This window comes from Choloepus didactylus, chromosome 7, assembly GCF_015220235.1.
Source record: "Choloepus didactylus isolate mChoDid1 chromosome 7, mChoDid1.pri, whole genome shotgun sequence".
Classification (NCBI taxonomy): domain Eukaryota; kingdom Metazoa; phylum Chordata; class Mammalia; order Pilosa; family Megalonychidae; genus Choloepus; species Choloepus didactylus.
Window position 1 is genome coordinate 9,110,163 of NC_051313.1, and position 21,062 is coordinate 9,131,224.

A 21,062-nucleotide genomic window follows, 5' to 3' on the forward strand; every position below is an offset into this window, starting at 1 on the left:
GGTCAAGAAGATGTTCTCCGTCCCACGATGCCGGGTCTACATTCCTCCCCGGGAGTCATATTCCACGTTGCCAGGGAGATTCACTCCCCTGGGTGTCTGATCCCACGTAGGGGGGAGGGCAGTGATTTCACCTTTCAAGTTGGCTTAGCTATAGAGACAGGGCCACATCTGAGCAACAAAGAGGCATTCGGGAGGAGGCTCTTAGGCACAACCATAGGGAGGCCTAGCCTCTCCTTTGCAGCAACCATCTTCCCAAGGGTAAAACCTATGGTAGAGGGCTCAACCCATCAAACCACCAGTCCCCTATGTCTGTGGTCATGTTAACAACCATGGAGGTGGGGTAGGCGAATACCCCTGCATTCTCCACAGGCTCCTCAAGGGGGCACTACATCTTTTTTTTTTTCCCTTGGTTTTTTTTTTTTTTTTTTTAACTTTCCCTTCTTTTTTAAATCAACTGTATGAAAAAAAAAGTTAAAAAGAAAACAAACATACAATAAAAGAACATTTCAAAGAGACCATAACAAGGGAGTAAGAAAAAGACAACTAACCTAAGATAACTGCTTAACTTCCAACATGTTCCTACTTTACCCCAAGAAAGTTACCTAATATAGCAACATTTCTGTGAACTTGCTCCTACTATATCCATCAGAAATTCACAGACCATAGTCATTCCTGGGCATCCCCAGAACGTTAAATAGCTTATCTGTTCTTCTTGGGTTATTGTTCCCCCTTCCTTAATTGCTCTCTATTGCTAGTTCCCCTACATTCTACATTATAAGCCATTTGTTTTACATTTTTCAAAGTTCACATTAGTGGTAGCATATAATATTTCTCTTTTTCTGCCTGGCTTATTTCGCTTAGCATTATGTCTTCAGGGTTCATCCATGTTGTCATATGTTTCACGAGATCGTTCCTTCTTACTGCTGCGTAGTATTCCATCGTGTGTATATACCACATTTTATTTATCCACTCATCTGTTGAAGGACATTTGTGTTGTTTCCATCTTTTGGCAATTGTGAATAATGCTGCTATGAACATTGGCGTGCAGATATCTGTTCGTGTCACTGCTTTCCGATCTTCCGGGTATATACCGAGAAGTGCAATCGCTGGATCGAATGGTAACTCTATATCTAGTTTTCTAAGGAACTGCCAGACTGACTTCCAGAGTGGCTGAACCATTATACAGTCCCACCAACAGTGAATAAGAGTCCCAATTTCTCCACATCCCCTCCAGCATTTGTAGTTTCCTGTTTGTTTAATGGCAGCCATTCTAACCGGTGTTAGATGGTATCTCATTGTTGTCTTAATTTGCATCTCTCTAATAGCTAGTGAAGCTGAACATTTTTTCATGTGTTTCTTGGCCATTTGTATTTCCTCTTCAGAGAACTGTCTTTTCATATCTTTTGCCCATTTTATAATTGGGCCGACTGTACTATTGTCATTGAGTTGTAGGATTTCTTTATATATGCAACATATCAGTCTTTTGTCAGATACATGGTTTCCAAAAATTTTTTCCCATTGAGTTGGCTGCCTCTTTACCTTTTTGAGAAATTCCTTTGAGGTGCAGAAACTTCTAACCTTGAGGAGTTCCCATTTATCTATTTTCTCTTTTGTTGCTTGTGCTTTGGGTGTAAAGTCTAGGAAGTGGCCGCCTAATACAAGGTCTTGAAGATGTTTTCCTACATTATCTTCTAGGAGTTTTATAGTACTTTCTTTTATATTGAGATCTTTGGTCCATTTTGAGTTAATTTTTGTGTAGGGGGTGAGGTAGGGGTCCTCTTTCATTCTTTTGGATATGGATATCCAACTCTCCCAGCCCCATTTGTTGAAAAGACCATTATGACTCAGTTCAGTGACTTTGGGGGCCTTATCAAAGATCAGTCGGCCATAGATCTGAGGGTCTATCTCCGAATTCTCAATTCGATTCCATTGATCTGTATGTCTATCTTTGTGCCAGTACCATGCTGTTTTGGCAACTGTGGCTTTATAATAAGCTTCAAAGTCAGGGAGTGTAAGTCCTCCCACTTCGTTTTTCTTTTTTAGAGTGTCTTTAGCAATTCGAGGCATCTTCCCTTTCCAAATAAATTTAATAACTAGCTTTCCAAGTCTGCAAAGTAGGTTGTTGGAATTTTGATTGGGATTGCATTGAATCTGTAGATGAGTTTGGGTAGAATTGACATCTTAATGACATTTAGTCTTCCTATCCATGAACATGGAATATTTTTCCATCTTTTAAGGTCCCCTTCTATTTCTTTTAGTAGAGTTATGTAGTTTTCTTTGTATAGGTCTTTTACATCTTTGGTTAAGTTTATTCCTAGGTACTTGATTTTTTAGTTGCTATTGAAAATGGTATCTCTTTCCTGAGTGTCTCTTCAGTTTGTTCATTTCTAGCATATAGAAACATTACGGACTTATGTGCATTAACCTTGTATCCCGCTACTTTGCTAAATTTGTTTATTAGCTCTAGTAGCTGTATCGTCGATTTCTCAGGGTTTTCTAGATATAAGATCATATCATCTGCAAACAATGACAGTTTTACTTCTTCTTTTCCAATTTGGATGCCTTTTATTTCTTTGTCTTGCCGGATTGCCCTGGCTAGCACTTCCAGCACAATGTTGAATAACAGTGGTGACAGCGGGCATCCTTGTCTTGTTCCTGATCTTAGAGGGAAGGCTTTCAGTCTCTCACCATTGAGTACTATGCTGGCTGTGGGTTTTTCATATATGCTCTTTATCATGTTGAGGAAGTTTCCCTCAATTCCTACCTTTTGAAGTGTTTTTCTCAAAAAGGGATGTTGGATTTTGTCAAATGCTTTTTCAGCATCTATTGAGATGATCAACTGATTTTTCCCTTTTGACTTGTTAATGTGTTGTAATACATTGATTGATTTTCTTATGTTGAACCATCCTTGCATGCCTGGAATAAACCCCACTTGGTCATGGTGTATGATTTTTTTAATGTGTTTTTGGATTCGATTTGCAAGTATTTTGTTGAGGATTTTTGCATCTATATTCATTAGGGAGATTGGCCAGTAGTTTTCCTTTTTTGTAACATCTTTGCCTGGTTTTGGTATTAGATTGATGTTAGCTTCATAAAATGAGTTAGGTAGTGTTCCATTTTGTTCAATGTTTTGAAAGAGTTTGAGTAAGATTGGTGTCAGTTCTTTCTGGAAAGTTTGGTAGAATTCCCCTGTGAAGCCATCTGGCCCTGGGCATTTATTTGTGGGAAGATTTTTGATGACTGATTGGATCTCTTTGCTTGCGATGGGTTGGTTGAGGTCTTCTATTTCTTCTCTGGTCAGTCTAGGTTGTTCATATGTTTCCAGGAAATTGTCCGTTTCCTCTACATTATCCAGTTTGTTGCCATACAGTTGTTCATAGTATCCTCTTATAATTTTTTTAATTTCTTCAGGATCTGCAGTTATGTCACCTTTTTCATTCATTATTTTGTTTATATGGGTCTTCTCTCTTTTTGATTTTGTCAGTCTAGCTAGGGGCTTGTCAATCTTGTTGATCTTCTCAAAGAACCAACTTTTGGTGACATTTATCCTCTCTATTGTTTTTTTGTTCTCTATGTCATTTATTTCTGCTTTAATCCTTGTTATTTCTTTTCTTCTACTTGGTTTAGGATTGGTTTGCTGTTCATTTTCTAGCTTCTTCAGTTGATCCATTAGTTCTTTGATTTTGGCTCTTTCTTCCTTTTTAATATATGCGTTTAGTGCTATAAATTTCCCCCTTAGCACTGTTTTTGCTGCATCCCATAGGTTTTGGTATGTTGTGTTCTCATTTTCATTCGTCTCTATATATTTAGCAATTTCTCTTGCTATTTCTTCTTTAACCCACTGATTGTTTAGGAGTGTGTTGTTTAACCTCCAGGTATTTGTGAATTTTCTAAGTCTCTGATGGTTATTGACTTCTAATTGTATTCCATTGTGGTCAGAGAATGTGCTTTGAATAATTTCAATCTTTTTAAATTTATTGAGGCTTGTTTTATGTCCCAGCATATGATCTATTCTGGAGAAAGTTCCATGAGCACTAGAAAAGTATGTGTATCCTGGTGATTTGGGATGTAATGTCCTGTATATGTCTGTTAAATCTAATTCATTTATCAGATTGTTTAGGTTTTCAATTTCCTTATTGGTCTTCTGTCTGGTTGATCTATCTATAGGAGAGAGTGATGTGTTGAAGTCTCCCACAATTATTGTGGAAACATCAATTGCTTCCTTTAGTTTTGCCAGTGTTTCTCTCATGTATTTTGTGGCACCTTGATTGGGTGCATAGACATTTACGATTGTTATTTCTTCTTGTTGAATTGCCCCTTTTATTAGTACGTAGTGGCCTTCTTTGTCTCTCAAAACATCTCTGCATTTGAAGTCTATTTTATCTGAGATTAATATTGCTACACCTGCTTTCTTTTGGCTGTAGCTTGCATGAAATATTTTTTTCCATCCTTTCACTTTCAGTTTCTTTGTGTCCCTGTGTCTAAGATGAGTCTCTTGTATGCAACATATTGATGGTTCATTTTTTTTGATCCATTCTGCGAATCTATATCTTTTAATTGGGGAGTTTAATCCATTTACATTCAACGTTATAACCGTGAAGGCATTTCTTGAATCAGCCATCTTATCCTTTGGTTTATGCTTGTCATAATTTTTCCCCTCTGTCTATTAATATCCTTTATTGTACCCATACTGAATCTCTTTAGTACTGAACCTTTCTCCAAGTCTCTCTGTCCTTTCTTTGTTTCTCTGTCTGTAGGGCTCCCTTGAGTATCTCCAGTAGGGCAGGTCTCTTGTTAGCAAATTCTCTCAACATTTGTTTGTCTGTGAAAAATGTAAGCTCTCCCTCAAATTTGAAGGAGAGCTTTGCTGGATAAAGTATTCTTGGCTGGAAATTTTTCTCACTCAGAATTTTAAATATATCGTGCCACTGCCTTCTTGCGTCCATGGTGGCTGCTGAGTAGTCACTACTTAGTCTTATGCTGTTTCCTTTGTATGTGTTGAATTGCTTTTCTCTTGCTGCTTTCAGAACTTGCTCCTTCTCTTCTGTGTTTGATAGTGTGATCAGTATATGTCTCGGAGTGGGTTTATTTGGATTTATTCTATTTGGAGTTCGCTGAGCATTTATGTTTTGTGTATTTATGTTGTTTAGAAGATTTGGGAAGTTTTCCCCAACAATTTCTTTGAATACTCTTCCTAGACCTTTACCCTTTTCTTCCCCTTCTGGGACACCAATGAGTCTTATATTTGGACGTTTCATATTATCTATCATATCCCTGAGGTCCATTTGGATTTTTTCAATTTTTTTCCCCATTCTTTCTTTTATGTTTTCATTTTCCATTCTGTCATCTTCGAGGTCACTGATTCGTTGTTCAACTTCCTCTAGTCTTGTACTATGAGTGTCCAGAATCTTTTTAATTTGGTCAGCAGTTTCTTTAATTTCCATAAGATCATCCATTTTTTTATTTAGTCTTGCAATGTCTTCTTTATGCTTTTCTAGGGTCTTCTTGATTTCCTTTATCTCCCGTACTATGGTCTCATTGTTCATCTTTAGTTCTTTGAGTAGCTGCTCTAGGTGCTGTGTCTCTTCTGGTATTTTGGTTTGGGTGCTTGGGCTTGGGTTATCCATATCATCTGGTTTTTTCATATGCTTTATAATTTTCTGTTGTTTTTGGCCTCGTGGCATTTGCTGAACTTGATAGGGTTCTTTTAGGATTTGTAGACCAATTGAAGTCCTTATCTCTAATTTATCAGATCTACAGCTTCGTGGAGTACACTTTCTCTAACTAACCAGCAGGTGGCGTCCACGAGCCACTTGTTCTCCACAAGCCAGTTCTCCCCTGCTTAGCCTTTTTGGTGAGTGGGGGAGTGAGTCTTGTGGGGTCCAATTGGTGTACCAAGCTTGCGTGTGTAGTTGGTGTTGCCTGCCCTGTATATGGGGCGTGTTTCTGGGCAGTCAGGGAGGGGGGGGTGGCTCTAACAATCAAATCTCCCTGGTGATCGTAGAGTTTTAAAGCTGCTGCAATAGTCTAATCCTTCAGTTCAGTCCTGCCACAGTTTGTCTCTGCCACTGACCCACAAGTCCTTGGTATTGGCGTATGGCTCCTGAGACTTGCAAGTGGGCCCCTCTTCCAGGCCATGCACCCCGGGTCCTCTGTTGAGGGATGACTGTGCTATGTCACAGGTGAGTGCCGTCCCCCCAGGGCTGTTCTGGGCTGGTGGGCTGTCTAGGGAGGCTCCCAGTCTGCTGAAATGATGGCTGAATGGGGCTTTGTTAATTCACACTGCTCTACCTTCCCATCTCTGGGACTATCAGCTGAGGTTGCAGGGAAGGCTAATGTCCACACCCAGTTTTGTGGTGTGTGCCTGTTATTTGAAGCACTTCCGTCACACTGGGTTGTCTGGGGCAGTTCTGGGCTATGGGGCTGACGATGGGCAGGAGTGTTTCCTGTCCACCAGGATGATGGCTGTGGGCGGACACCCCCCTTTTCTTGGGAAGTTGTGGTGTTTAGTGAATTTTCTCAGCCACTGGATTATTGCGTTTTGTCTCAGAGCTCTCCTAGTTCTGCTCTTGACTTGACCTGCCCAGATAGTAAGTCTTTGAAGCTTTCTGTATTGGGCTTCTTAGAGTAATTGTTTTAGAAAAAGAAAAAAGGATTAAAAAAAAAAAAAAAAAAAAACGGGCCCTCCTCGGAGATCTAATGGGTTATTGAAATGCTAAGAGACAAAGCAACCAGGGCCATTAAGGAAAGGTCCACAGGGCAGAGAGATCAGCTTTTCTTCGGGATTTGCATATGCGCCTCAGGGCCCTTCCCCTTTCTATGTTCACCAGAACTCCAAAAATCCTCTGCTTTTATTTTGGAGTTTTTCGTGTTTTTTTTTTTTTCTATGCCTGTCTCCTTTCTGCTGGACTGGCTGCTCTCAGATTCTCTGGTGTCTGGTCTCAGTCTGTCTATGGTTGGAGTCTGTATCAGTAGAATGAGTTTCCGATAAGAGCAGCCACTGCAGTTCTCCCTTCTCCTTCCCGGAGCTGACAGCCCCTCCTCCCCCGGGACTGAGCCTGGCAGGGTGGGGCGCGGGTCCCCTGGCCGCAAAAACTTACAGATTTCGCTGATCTCAGCAGTTCCACGTTTTCATGAGTGTTGTATGAAGTATGCCCAAAGTCGGATTGCTCTGTGGTGTCCAGTCCACGCAGTTCCTGGCTTTCTACCTACTTTCCTGGAGGAGTAACTAAAACATACAGCTCACCAGTCTGCCATCTTGCCCCCGCCCCGAGGTTTTCTTTTAATCCTTATTTCTTCCTTTGCCCACTGGCCCCCAGAATCATCTGATGGCCAGTATACCTGGTAGTCAAGAAAATAAGTTCTACTTTCAACAGACAGGGAAGCTTGGTAAAAAAAATTGCTAACATCCATGAGTATGCTTTAGGTGAAAACAACCATTATCTTTGTGGAATTTTTTATTTAATATTTGCAAGCTGTTTCTTAAGGAACATTTTCATACAGGTTAGAGTATCAGGGCCTTCTGGGACAAATACCTTTTACTTCTCCAGGCTCCTTCTCACCCATTTGATAAAAGATGGGTGATCATCCTTTTTCTTTGAATCCTCCCATGAATGTTACATGCTGTCACTTTAGATGAAATTCCAGGAAAATGGAGCTTTGCCTGGACCCAGCTGGGCGCCGTGGAAAGCGAGCCACATGGATTTTGCTCTGTCCCTCCAGGATCCTACCAAAACTTCACAGGGGATTGTGCCACGTGGAGAACATGTGATGCATTAAGCCAAATTTTTAAAAAGTGTTGTAGTTAATGTATGAATGAATAATTGATGCTACAGCATGAAGAGATTGAGGGTTATGTACCATTTTATTAAGAAAGCAGGAAGAGAAACAAATTTGTGGGGGTCAGTGGGAGCTCCTGGGCAACCCCATCTAGTTAGGGCAATTGGAGAACTTGCTGGGCCTCCTTGGACCCTTGTGGGGATTTTCCAAAATCATTCTCTCGCCCTTTGCATAGACCTGAGAACTGGCAGCTCCAGCTGAAAGCTGTCCTCTTTGCCCAGGACTTCCCAAGGCTCCCTGTGCCACTGCAAGCTCTGCAGGGTTTTTTCTCTTACTGCCATGTTTTTCCCTGCGCCCCACTTCACTTCCATCTGAATGAGGCATTCACATCTGCTTCAGCAGGTCTAGTTTGGGTGCGTTCTAATGCAGATGATACAAGAAGCTATTTGTGGTGTGTGGCAGCTGCAGAAAGAAGGGGGCAGTCACTTTTTGGTGTGGGGGGGTGCGTGGGTGGAGTTAAAATATCCTTTAAGTGAAGCTAGAAAGTTCGGAATCTGGCATTATTGTTGTCGAAGGGCAGTCGGGTAGAAGAAGTGGAAAAGGGAAGAGCGAAAAGGTAAATTTTATCCTGTTTCAAAGTGGGACACCCTGGAATTTCTGCAATGAATGTAACATATTCTCTGGAGTCCGTGGCTGTCTCCTCTCTCCGATGGGGTGCAGTTGGTGAGTATTTCTCTCGAGAAAGCAGTTACAGTAAAATAATTAAATTCCAGGTTGATGAGAGTTGATTGTGCAAAAACATCAAGACAAGTGTGGAAAGCTGCAGACATTTCAGGACTGCCTTCAATAGCATGAATGTATATTTAATTAAATGTGTGTTGCTAATGAAAATTGATTGTGGCAGCTTAATTGAAACCTGTTTTACCATAGAAAAATTTATATGGAAAGCTGCTCACGAAGAGACAGTTGTTTTAGGTTTGGTGATAAAATGAGTTGCTCTGACTTACTCTGAGAGCTGCCGGACAGTTTGGAGAGCTTCTGGGAGACCCCAGCACTGTGAGATCCCTTCTTGTGTATTTTCTCTGCAAATAGCTTACTTTTTTTTTTTTTCCTTTTAATTCTGGATCAGGGAAGCATTGATTCCCTACATCATCACTTTCCATCAAATTCCTATAGAAGTTTGTACTCCTTGCCCTTTTTTTCTTGGGGGATTGGGGTTGTAGATTTAATGGACCAAATTATAATCTGTTCACACCCGTCTTCACAATTTCAGGCTTCCTATTTTTGACTGCAGTTAAAAAAGCTTTTAGATACATGAGGAAGACTGCTGGCCTTAGCCTTTCCCAGTATTTTTTTTTTTAATTCACTAACATGTGAAGAATTCCAGTATTATTCTTTCTGTTTTTGACATCCATGATGCTGATGGGAGGTGCTGAGTGTATGATTTTTACAAAGTCGGCGGCTAGCCATATGATTAGGAGTTTTGTTTTGAGACTGTGTGATTTCTCTCGGATTCTTGGGAGCAGGGGGGCTGATCATGTGGCCCTCCCATCACCCAGCCCCCTTGCCACTCGGCTGCCCCTCCAGGAATGGAATGCCAGAAAACATTGTGGTACTTCTGTGGCATCAGCTCAGAACACGACCTGGTGACATCCTTGTTTTAGAGATATTAGGTCACTGGCACTTAAAGATTCTGAACAACACATAACGCCATACAGTCATCAGTGTTGTTATTCTCGTCACTTGTTCACTCGTTAAAAATATTTTTATCTTTCTGACTTTGACAGAAAAATCACTGAAAGGACATAAAGAATTGAGCATGTGGGATGGTTTTGTACCCCTTGAGGGTCTTGGCACACCTGATGTGTTTAAGGACTCCCTGGGCTGGTTCTGAAAAACGTTTGATGCCCCAGACTTTCCTTGGCCCCTGCTGCCCAAACTCCAGCATAATCGCTAAGCCTTCCTGGTGCCCGTGCTTGACAAAAACTATGATTTTCTGTCTGACAAATTCTACTGCCTTCTATTGAGTTGTTTAGGACAATTAAAGTTTTTTTAAAAAAAACAACGTTAATCAGGTAAATATTTTCCTCACCTAGATCAACCTTTACCATTCCTAGAAAACCAAGTAGAGTTGGAAACATTTAACATCACGTGGTGCTGTCAGTTCATCGGCAAACAAAAGCTGCAGGTCTCGATTTGTCTAATTATCCTTTTGCATTTGAATCACCTGCCCTCTTACAAAACTGTTCATCACACTAGCTTATCAGTTGTAGCACTCATCTTAATCATATGTGAAACAATATAAGAAATCACAGGAAACACAGAGAGAAAAATCAAACAGCAGTTTAAACCTTCAGAACACAAGTTCAGAAAGATACTCCATCGTTTACTAAATAATTAGCTTGATAATCCTTTTCTCTAAACCTTTATCCTTATTGGTCGTTAATTGGGAAGACATTAGGCGATGATAAATCTGTTTTCCACTCCATTATTTTAAATTAGATTATTATTTGTGTTCTTGGACAAAGTGGTTCCAGCGTCCTCTTCTCTCCAGATGAAGACGCTCCTTGGGTTTCCTCTAGTGTGGGTTTTACTTTACCTCTTGGCTGTAAATTGGTGTGGACTTCTTCTGTCTCAGCCCTAGACATTCAGTTAAAAATGCAGCTGCCCTCTTATTGATTTTCAGAAATGTCTTTTTCATGTTGTGCTTCCTCAAATCTGCGCTTGGTTGCAGATACCCAGGAGTTTATTAATATGCATCTTTGCGCAGGTTTGCTCCCAATTTTGTCAAAATGTGAGGCTCAAAGGGGCACGAGGGCTATAGAGCGCGTTTTTCTTTGGTGGGAGACAACGAGGCTCCACCGGGAATGGGCGTGCAGAGCGAAGGGCTTCGGGCACCGTTTTCCGTCGCGCGTCCCCGGTCCCCCTGTAGGTGGCAGCCTTCTCCTGCCGTCAGATTCCCCCAGTGACCTTGAGGGGGAGCTGTCTCCTTTGCTCTCAATTTTCTCTAAGCGGAAAATTCTTGTCAAGTAGAGATTTCTTGTAGGTTTGGTAGAACCATCAAGAAAGCAGGTCTTTAATATTGTCCAATTAAAAAGTACGGGCGATCCCAGAGTATAAACTACTTAGCTAAGCCCCCGACTCTTAAATAAGATCTGAGAGATCATAAGATTAGACTTGGGCTTTTCATTGCACATGGGAATTTTTTTTTCCTTCCCCAAAGGTTTTAGAAGAAAGGTTGTGTTGATTTTTTTTTCTTTGCAATTTTTTAAGATTCATGTCTCTTTAAATTATTTTTCTTGTAAAAGTATATAATGATGTTAAATATATTACAATTGTAAATATATTGTAATTTCCAAGTCTTTGAAAAAAATAGTCTTTAAGATGTGTTAGACCCTTAATATACATTCAGAAAATAAGTTTCCAGTGATTGAGTTGGAAGAGGGAAAGTGAGTTAACTTTGCACTTGAGCTAACTGATATGTAGCTCTGGTCATACACATTATTTCTCTCCTGAAATGAGTGGAATGAACAAGATGCAATCAGTGCTACTTGGATAAAATGTTTGGTAGAATAATTGGCTTACATGTAATGATGTTCCTGCAAGTTACTCATCGTCTTCCAGATATGGTTACTTTTGGGGAAGTTGTCCTTGAAATAAGATGACATTCATTTTTGAAACAGTTACCAAAGCTCTGCCAAGGAATGCTTCGTAAGGAAGTTTCTCGCTTGAATTAGAACTTGGACAATGAATAGAGGTGTGCCAAGTAGATGAGCCAGGCCAAGCATCCCAGGTGGACAAGAGCATATGTGGGTGGGGGCTGCTGAGATGAGGCTGGAGGGTGGAGGGTGGAGCCTCGTGCCTCCAGCCTTCTCCCCACCCCCACCCCCTAACCCTGGGTCCCGGCCCGGAGAAGGCAGCAGGTGGCGTGTTGCATTCAGAACTGGAGCACAGGATGGAGAATCAGCTCAGATGCTAAGAGACTGTTATCTATTGCAGATCGCTTAGTTATTTTGTAAAATAAAGGAAGTGGATTGGATGTTCCCTAAGACCCTTTTTAGCTCCTTCTGGGAGCCTACAAAATCTCCCCTTTTAAACTTGCTGGCGCTACATCCCCTCTCGCCATTAATTCCCACCTCAGTGCCCCTCTCCTCCAGAAAGCCCTCCTCCGGCAGCCCCACCTCGTTTCCACCCACTGAGGACAGTCTCTGGAAGGTCCCATCCCTGCCCTGGAGACATGTCCTCCTCCCAACTCCCCATCCATGCAGGCAGTCTGGAGCTGGGTCACCAGGCTCCCTTTGTGCTTCGCACTTTGATTTGGGTTTTGTTTTTTTGCCATAGCATGTTTTTTCTGTCAGCCTAGCCTTTCCATTTGTTCAACATTTGTCACATGAACATTGTGGCTGAACTAAACTAGGCGGAGTGAGGGCAGACGTTTGAAATTGACCGAGCAGATGGTAGCGATGATGTTGGATTAAATTATTAACTAAGCTTCACAGCAGAAGCCCTCAGCTACGACACATGCAGAGCCCAGGGTGTTTCCTAGCCTCGGAACTCACTAGCGCAGCGGATGCCGGATCAAGTTCCTTCCCCAGAATTGATACATTGTCTCTTACGGTTTCCCGGCTGCCCGCGCGCTCCCGCACCCATGTTGATGAGGAGAGAGATTGCTGTTTGTCTTATTTTCGCTATGTCTGAAAGCCATGGCAGTGCGGCTCATCGCTAACGGTGAATTCAGAAGCAGAGGAAAGAAGAGACCATTGCACCAATGGCATTCTGGAATATTGGTGATTTTTATTATACTTTTGTGAGATAACATGAGTCATAGGACAGTTGGTTCAGTTCTTCATGAGCACCTGCTATTTTCAAGACAGTATCTCCACAACTGCCTTGTAAATATGTGTTTTTTTTTATCTCATGCAGCTACAAAAATTGTGAGCATGAGAATAAGCTTGATCCAGTGCTTATTCAGATTTCCCCACTTTTCTAAAACAGGCCTTCATAGCCACACTGCCAAATGTCCATAGGGCCAAATTTCTCCTGCCCTCAACCCCACCCCCCCAAGTCTATGATTTGAGAAGGGCCAGGAAACCCTCCTTTCTACATTAGTTCCCTAGCGGTCTGTCACGGCTACCTGGGCCTTATTTCTAAGCCAATGCATAACTGCAGTCTGACAAATGATTTGTTTAATTTTATTTGCTTACTTTCATGTATGGCAAGACTTGCAAAAGCAATAAAATTAAATTGGTATATACAGATTTTCAACTACCTACAGTTTGAATCCTTGATCAATTGAAAATGGAGTGTCATCAGTAAAGATCACTTTGGTCTTCTAAGTTGCAAGGGGAGGGAAGGGAAAGGAACTCAGGTATAATTGAGTTCTGCTAGGGGCTGTCGCAAATGAGCATTTTATTTGCTCCTGGGAGAAACGGCAACTCTTCAAAATAAAAAATTTCAGTCTAACCTGATCTATAAAAAGTGCTTTTATTTTGATTGTTGATGCATTTCAGGCTATTTTTTTTTAATTAATCTTAAATAGCACAGAAGAGGACAATAGATTGCCCACGACTCAGTGAATTACTGTGTACTTGTCTTTCTGCATGGTTAAAATACTTGAAATGCAATTTTGAAATCCACAGACATACCCACCTTCTAGGCGTTTTGGACTCATGAGCATTGGAAAATATCACATCAGAAAACATCCACTGTAGGTCTTCTGGGCCCATGAAATAAAAGGTGCACATTTAGTTGTATATGATTTTAAAACTTTCTAAAAATTAGCTGGCAACATTATTCACTTACGTTTTTCATAATGCTTTAGCAATGGAAAAATTTACAGATAGCTTGAGCCTGTCCTCTCTTTATGAGAGAGCAAAGTCTTCCCAGAGCTTTAAGTTTAACTTTGGAGATAAGAATTATATTTCATGTTTTTATAAACATGTTCATATTGAGAACAGGAATTTCTGTCTATCAAAATAGCAATCATTTATTCATATCATAAAGCTAATTAATAACAGGCAGGTGCATTAATACAATCAATAAATGTGTAAATAAGGGAGTAAATTTTAAAATAGGGCTGTCAGATAAAATACAAGGTGCAGGTTAGAGTTGAATTTCAGATAAACAAAGATTTAACTGGGCGTCCTGTATTTTTATTTGCTAAATATGGCAACACTGAGTTTCCTTTTTCAACTCCTTCCAAGACTTCTTGCCCACCCCCTAAAACCCACCCACCCCCAGCCCTTGCAACAAGACCCTTCCTTCTCTGCTTCGCCCCTCCTCTATCTGCAGATCCCCACGGCCCCCTCCCCTCACTCCCCCTCCCACTCCCCACTTAAGCATCTCCTCTTTCCCTCTGGCCCCACCAGCTGCTCCTCCCTCGTCCAAGTGAGTTAGGTGTCCTTTGTCATTTCCCCCAGCAACACCACAGTCATGTTCTTACTCATTATTCTATCGTCTTCATCTGGTTGGGTGTGTCATCCCACTGAACTGTGAACTTCCTAAGGAGCAGTAACCAAGTCTGACTCACTTTGACCCGGACGCCTTAACTCCAGGCAGCTAGTAGTCACTCAGTATAGAACTGTTGAATGACTGCACAGAAACACATAGTTATGAAAACTGTGAGGCTGTGTAATACTTTGCAAAATATTCCTGTATATCTCTATTGTTGTGTTGTATACTCCTGGGAAGTAACCAGGTAATTGTGTGATTTCCTAGAGGAAAAAATTTTAAAAATTGGTTAGGAATAAGATTTCATTTCAATGGTAGCTTAAGCAGAAAAGGGCATGAATACGTGTACAGTAACACATGTGATCGAATTCCAAATTCCAAATTGGTGGACCAGGTTAAGCCACCACGATTATTCCAGAGATGTCCCAGCAGACTTTTCATTGTAATCTTTTGACTTTTTTTTTTCATTTCTATTATTTGTGTGTCTCTATAATGACTCTTATGTAAAGCATATTAACTTCAATGTAGTTACTAAAGATATCTTTTTAAAACTGAGTACGTGCTAATGAAGGAGGAGTAGGGACACCCAGATTGTCCTCTTAGCTCTGACTTGCGTTAGCTTCAAGAACTCAGCCTCCTCCATTTATAACTGGGAGCTAAATTGACCTGTGCAGTTCCTTGAAAAGATGACTACCCACTAACACAGATACGAAAATTCCTGAGAAGCAGCTAGGGCTTGGGAGGGGGTGCGGAATGACTTAATATTAGACAGGTTCAGCTTGAGATAAAGTGAATTCTGAGTAGAGGTTAGCATCATGAAACTGAAGGAGAGGAAGAGGAAAGGCAAGAGCTAGAAATGAAGATTGAGCAGGAGGTTGAAGACAGTAGCCTAAGCCAGGGGTCAGCAGCCTTTGTTCCACAGGTCCAGATAGCAAATATTTTCAGCTTTGTGAGTCCTATCTCTGTCAGAACTATTGAAGTCTCCGTAGCAGCCCAGATCAGCCGTAGGCAATATGTAAACAAATGGGCGTGACGTGTTCCTATGCAACTTTATTTGTGGACACTGAAACTTGAATTTCATATAATTTTCACGTCATAAAATATTATTCTCCCTGTAATTTGTTTCCCAACTAGGTTCACTGGATTTACCAAAGGGCCGTAATTGGGCAGCTCCTGCCTTAGGCCAAGAGAATCTTTAAGGTTTCAAGAGAATTGGACAGTGGTTTAAGGACTGGGTCCTTGAAGTTGGTTAAGAGTTTTGTCAGCTAAGGTACAGAGAATGGAGGAAGGGGACTAGCAGGCTGCAGTGTCAACAAAGAATTGTTCGAGACCTGGGTTGTTAACAGTGTATGACTAAAAAGATGGTTAGGCAGATGAGGATGGAGAAAAAGCCCATGGCTACTAGTTTAGCAGTTCACTGGTGACCTGAGAATGCATTTCAGGAGGTAGGAAAGAGAATATGTGGATCAACCCTGGAAGCAGTGGGCTTAGAAAGCAGTTATTCAAGCAGTTAGGAGGTTAACTCAGGTCAATCCAGAGACAAACTTCAGGTCCACAAAGCTGGTTTCCCTTACAGTAAAGCAGGGCCTTTTATGCAGCTTAAAGCAGCTGAGCCATCTCCTAAGATTGTCTTCATCTATTTAACAAACATGCACCTGTGCTTTGCCAGGAACCAGGCCCTGCCCTCAGTACTTGATCAGTAGTAACCCCTTTAATCGCCACTCACAACCTCATGATGTAAAGGCCATCATCACCTCCATTGGACAGGTCAGAACCCGGGGCCTGGAGTGGTCACGCCTCTAGTAAGTGGCCGAGAACCAAGCCAGTGGACTCCAGAGTCAGGCTAGCTGTCCAGGAGATGGGAACTTTATTTGCTGCTCCTGCTGTTCATATGGCTGAAGCCAAAATAGGGGGTGCCAAAGATTTACGTATTTTCCATGGAATGGATAAACTGAGCAACTTCAGAATACTTGCTGTCTCCGTAAAAAGATTGTTCTCCAGTAAACCGTGGCACTGACATGTTGCAAATGATCAGAAGCAGCCCTTCCTAGCTCCCTGCTTACATGCAGGGGATAAAGTCAGAGAGGATGGAATGATGGGGGAAAACTCCTGTAATGGCTGAGGCCTCCCAAAGCACAACTTAATAAATCTGATCATTTCTTTGGGTTTTCTCCTGAAGATCCAGGAGTTGGGGCGTTAGGAGGCAGTCTGGAGCAATGCACAGAGGAAGCCGTGCCCTGGGGTGCTGGGTGGAAGGCTGTTTTCTGCCCCTGCGTCTGCCACTTGCGGGTGTAGACTGCCCAGTGGGAGAGGAAGTCACCCCACAGGACTCCCGCTGTGGTCTGTTTCTTGAGGAGGCAGGGGGGCTCCCCGGCTGGTGGAACGGGTCCCGCTGCTCTGCCAATAGCTCTCTCCCTTTAAAAGGGTCAGGGGATTCACTGGACAGATGTTTGTTGTACTGCCATCACCACCTTCAAATTTTCATCCAAATCTCGCTTTTCCAATGAGGTCCGCCCTGACTCCCGTTTAGTCGGGCAGCCCGGCCGTCTCCCCGTCCCCTGAGAACCCCTTTGATGGGCTCAACTTTTGGCCACTGCAGGCATCACCTCATGCAGCAGGTAATTTAGGGGTCCTGCTTGTCGTTCCTCGAGTTCCCCACCCCCAAGGCAATGAGACGTCTGGGAGGGCAGGGTTCTTACCTAGCCTGTTCCCCGAGGCTCCCCAAATGAAGGAAAGAGGGGCTCAGCCGGCGCTGGCGCTCTAGTCTTCAGATGAACGAATCTGCCCGCAGATGCCCTTGTGTGCGTGAGAGCTGAGAGGCTTGTTTCCCTGAAGGCGCACTTCCTGCTCTCGGTTGGAAGCGTGCGGAAACGTGTGGGCTGGGAGTAGGGGGCTTCTGCCCAGAACCCCACTTGTCCCTCATGGAGTGAGTTCAGGGGCAGTCTGTTTCCCTGAGGGGGACTTTCCTCCCTAACTTAAGGCAGCTCTCTGGCTCTCATCTCGTTCCCTGCTCATTTGCTGTCCAAGACTTCAGGGACTTTTCCATAAAGCTGTGTAGGATGAGAGAACACTCTGGAAAGTTGCGATGATGTTTACGGTGATAGAAGCCTGTGTTCTCTCGGCTTTCTCTTTGCTTTGCTTTGCTTTGCTTTGCTTTGCTTTGCTTTCGTTGCTGCTGTTCAAAACCTAAGTTAAAGAGGGAAACAAATATCTGAGGAAGAATCACTCCAAAGCTTTTCCTAGAAGGAGCCCCTTACATAAATTTTATTCTTTGACTTAGAGCTTTGGTTAGAAGCTAAGTGTTTTGAATTAGAGGCTTATTGCCTTCTTCCATTCAGCTCTAAGTCGGGCTCTTTTAAAGCCTTGTGAAGTAAGACATCATCCAGTTTGTTTCAGAAACGGTTTTGCTGCGAAGGGAGATTGGGGTGAGAAGTGGGGGGCATTCTTTTCTTCTCTCTTTTCATAATATCTCATAAGACTTCCAGATCTGTGTTCCTATCCTTTTTACCCTGGGATATCCTTTTCTGTAGTTTATGCTCCCCACCCCCCATCCTCACCACCCCCCACTTTCTGATTCCTCCAGTTCTCCCTGTGGTCCTTGGAAATGTGCAAAAGAACCCCAGCCCTGTGCAGATGGCAGCCCCAAATAATATTTATGACTCTCCCCCCATCCAGGGAGGTTGAAGAATTTTGTATCTCCAGGCGCTCAGGATGTAATTAAATGGAGATTAAGGTGATTACGGTGATTTAGCTCATTTCTTAGTTGGAATGAGGCAGGCTTTTTGTTTTATTGTTGTTGTTTTTAAGCGTGTGGCAGCTCCGTGCAAATAGGATCACATCAAGGGCAACTCCAGTGGGGACCCTCCCTCGCCGGCAAAGCAGGGTGAGACTCTGGGGGCTGGGGCCCTGATGAGCACGAAAATGCCCCCCCGTGCAGCTGCAGGGAGGTGCGACTGGAAAGCGGCACCGCCTGTGATGGGCTCCGAGGCCGGCCTGGCAGAGCCCGGGGGCGTGGCCCTTCCCCCGCCCCCCGAAGTCAGTCCAGATCCCACACACCCTGAATTCACTGCAGTGAGCGAGCTGCCATTGCTTGCAGGCTTGTGGGCTCCGGTAAAACATCCAGGTGTGCGTCGTGGCCTGGGGGAAGGGGAGACACATTCGCTGCACCCCGACTTCTGTAGAGGAAAGAGTGCACCATCTCTCCGTGCTCTGGAGAGGAAAACTTGTGATCTTTCGGAGAGAAACACGGGTGAACGCGCGTCCCAGCAGAAAGCCTGCTGGGGCCACCGTGCAAATGAGAGCCGTGATTGGTTTTCACCTTCTTCCAGAGGACTTGGTGACTGGCTGCACTGAGCTTTAAAGACTGGGTTTCGTTTCCGTGGGAGCGTTTCAGGTTCAAGGACTGCTTGTTAATGGTTTGCGACTGCCTGACAATAAACCGAGCCTCAGTTGCTGCAGCCCGGGCGGATGCCTAAGGACCTGTGACCAGGAAGAAAGTTAGAATTGGGGACGGAAGGAAGCCAGTGGTCTCCCCTGCCTGCTGGGCTGGGCTCTTCATGGGATTGAAGCTTCTCGAGCCTATGCAGGCAGCCTGGAAATGGTGGTCTTCATTAAAGCCAAGATCAAGTCTCTAATTAAACTCTTTAAGAAGAAAAGTAAGTAGTTCCTTTTCTCCCCTCTCCTGCCGTGTGTGCATTTCTCTATGTACTTCATCCTTTGAGTGGCTGAGCTGGAGTTTGTGAATCAGCAAACACTGGTATGAGTTGTACAAAGGGCAGTTTTATGTGATCTTAGCATGTTTCTTATTTATAGTTGGGATTTTAAAAAGTGTATTCGCTTCTTTTGTGCTTCTCACAAAAGGCCTTTGAAGAAGGAGGGGAAAAACTTTGTGTTTGCTTTACTTTTCCCTTGATGTATATAGCTTTTGATTCTTTGGCTAATATGCAGCAGAAATCAAGGAGCCTTTGAGTGAGGCATCACTTATTTTTGGTGGGGGGGGCTCTCGGTTAGGTATTTGTTAAGAGCTCTCGAGGACGGGCTGTCGAGAGGGATCCCTGATCTTGTAAAGGACGGAGCTTGGGTGGTGTGGATTCAGTGTGTGCTCGTTATTGGTTTGAAGTTCTTCAATCCAGGTGCACCTTCTTCTGTCCCTTAAAAATGTACTTTTTACAAATACCTGGTTGAACTTGAACATCATTGCCGGCTGATTTTATTTTTTTAGTTTTGGGACCACTGATTTAAAGTAGATGCATGTGCCTGCGTGGGGGTGTGGGTAGAAGCAGCAGCAGAGAGCACTGTGGGCTCCTTTTCGGTGTTGTGACCGCAGACCCCGGGCCAATACTTCGATTCGATCCGTAATTGGCAAATAGGAAGAATGTTGAGTTTCAATATTTCCCAACTCTGAAGTTGAGTAATAAAATCTTTAAAATACATTGTCATAGGCACAAAATGTTTTAATGAACCACAGATACTCTTTGGGGGGCACATGATGTGCTCAGCACTCTGCTAGTTCTTGGATCCATAAATGAGAGATGAGTCAGGTCTTTGTGAACTTCATGAAGTGAGGTTGATAGTTTTTTTGCGCCATGAAAAACTTCTGTTCACCAAGGGATTGATTACATGAAACACTAGGTGCCTGGTTCACATGCTGCATTAAATTAAAAGCAGCAAGTATACAGGATGTGACTGGTTTAAATTGAGGTCTTGTTCTCAAAGTTCCCTTCCCATTTAGCAAGTTACGGAGAAGGTGGGATCATTTAAGAAATGAATTAGGTGGAGGCAAAGATTTCAAGGAATTGGAGGATTTAGTAGCAGTGGAAATGATGGTGCATTAGTTGAGAGCTTAACTGTGGCCCAGACTCACAGGGCAGCTGAGAAAGCATGAGATCTCTTTGGTAGGGGTTCTAAAGGGGGTTCCTAGGATCTCTTCAGTGTAGGTTCTGAAGGGGGCGCTTTGGGGTCTCTTTAGTTGAGGTTCTAAAAGAGGGGCTCCTTTAAAGAAATTTCGCTTCCCTGCCTCAACCATACTTCACAGTTGTTTCACGAACTCAGGGCTTTACCCATATTAGTTCATTTGATCTCCTAGTAGCCCTGATAGCTTTTCTATTAGGTGTGTTCAATTTTAAATATGCTCAAAGTTACCTACCTGCTTGCTCTCCTACCTTTGAGAATCTGATTTATGCTCTGGTTGCCAGTCACATGCTCAGTTGTCACAGGTGTGCCCAGTGTGAACTCTGCAGCACCAGGTAGAGTTGGGGAAGACTTGGCCCTCTCTCACCGTTCTAGGATTTGACAAGTGTTAGAACAATCACCCCAAGCGCATGCCTCAGCCCAGGGATCTTCTTGTACCCCTTTAGTCTCTCCTATGTCTGGGTGGCAGTGCCAGGTATATAAAAAGTCTTAAAATGTTGATGGGTTTGTTTGGGTGCTCTTGGCTTCATTTTGGGCCCCACTGGTTCCCAACCTAGGTTGTAATGTCAGGAGAAATGAGAGAGATGAAGGGGTCCCCAACCCTAAGAATACAAAAGGAAAATTTCTATTAGGGCTCTCCTTGTTCTCATGGTTACTATCACTTTCCTCTCTCGTGTTCCGATCTGTTTTGTGTTGGGAAATTTTGATTGAATTGGATTGTGTTGGAAAAAAGTCAATTCAACTGTGTTGTTTATCTTTTTAAAAAATATTTTAATCTTAAAGTACTCCACGAAGCAAGAAATGCAGAGAAACTTTTGTAGCATGTCTCCCACTTCTATTAGACATGCAAATTAAATGTATTAAATTGAATGTCCTTGCATAGTTTTAAAAAATTTAGTTGATTTTCTGATAATGGTGTTTTA

The 21,062-nt window shown here is 42.9% G+C and overlaps 1 protein-coding gene across 6 annotated transcripts in view; it reads left to right on the forward strand.

Annotated features, from left to right (window-relative positions):
* NHSL1 (NHS like 1) overlaps positions 1-21,062 on the forward strand; it is a 145,279-nt gene that overhangs the window by 57,203 nt on the left and 67,014 nt on the right. The window contains exon 1 of one of the 6 annotated variants that reach the window (XM_037842181.1): positions 17,980-18,884. The exons of the other annotated variants lie outside the window; for them this stretch is intronic. Coding sequence (XP_037698109.1) covers positions 18,827-18,884 — 58 coding nt within the window. The 5' untranslated portion in view covers positions 17,980-18,826. Of the gene's footprint in view, positions 1-17,979; positions 18,885-21,062 lie in introns of those variants that run through there. 6 annotated transcript variants of the gene reach the window in all.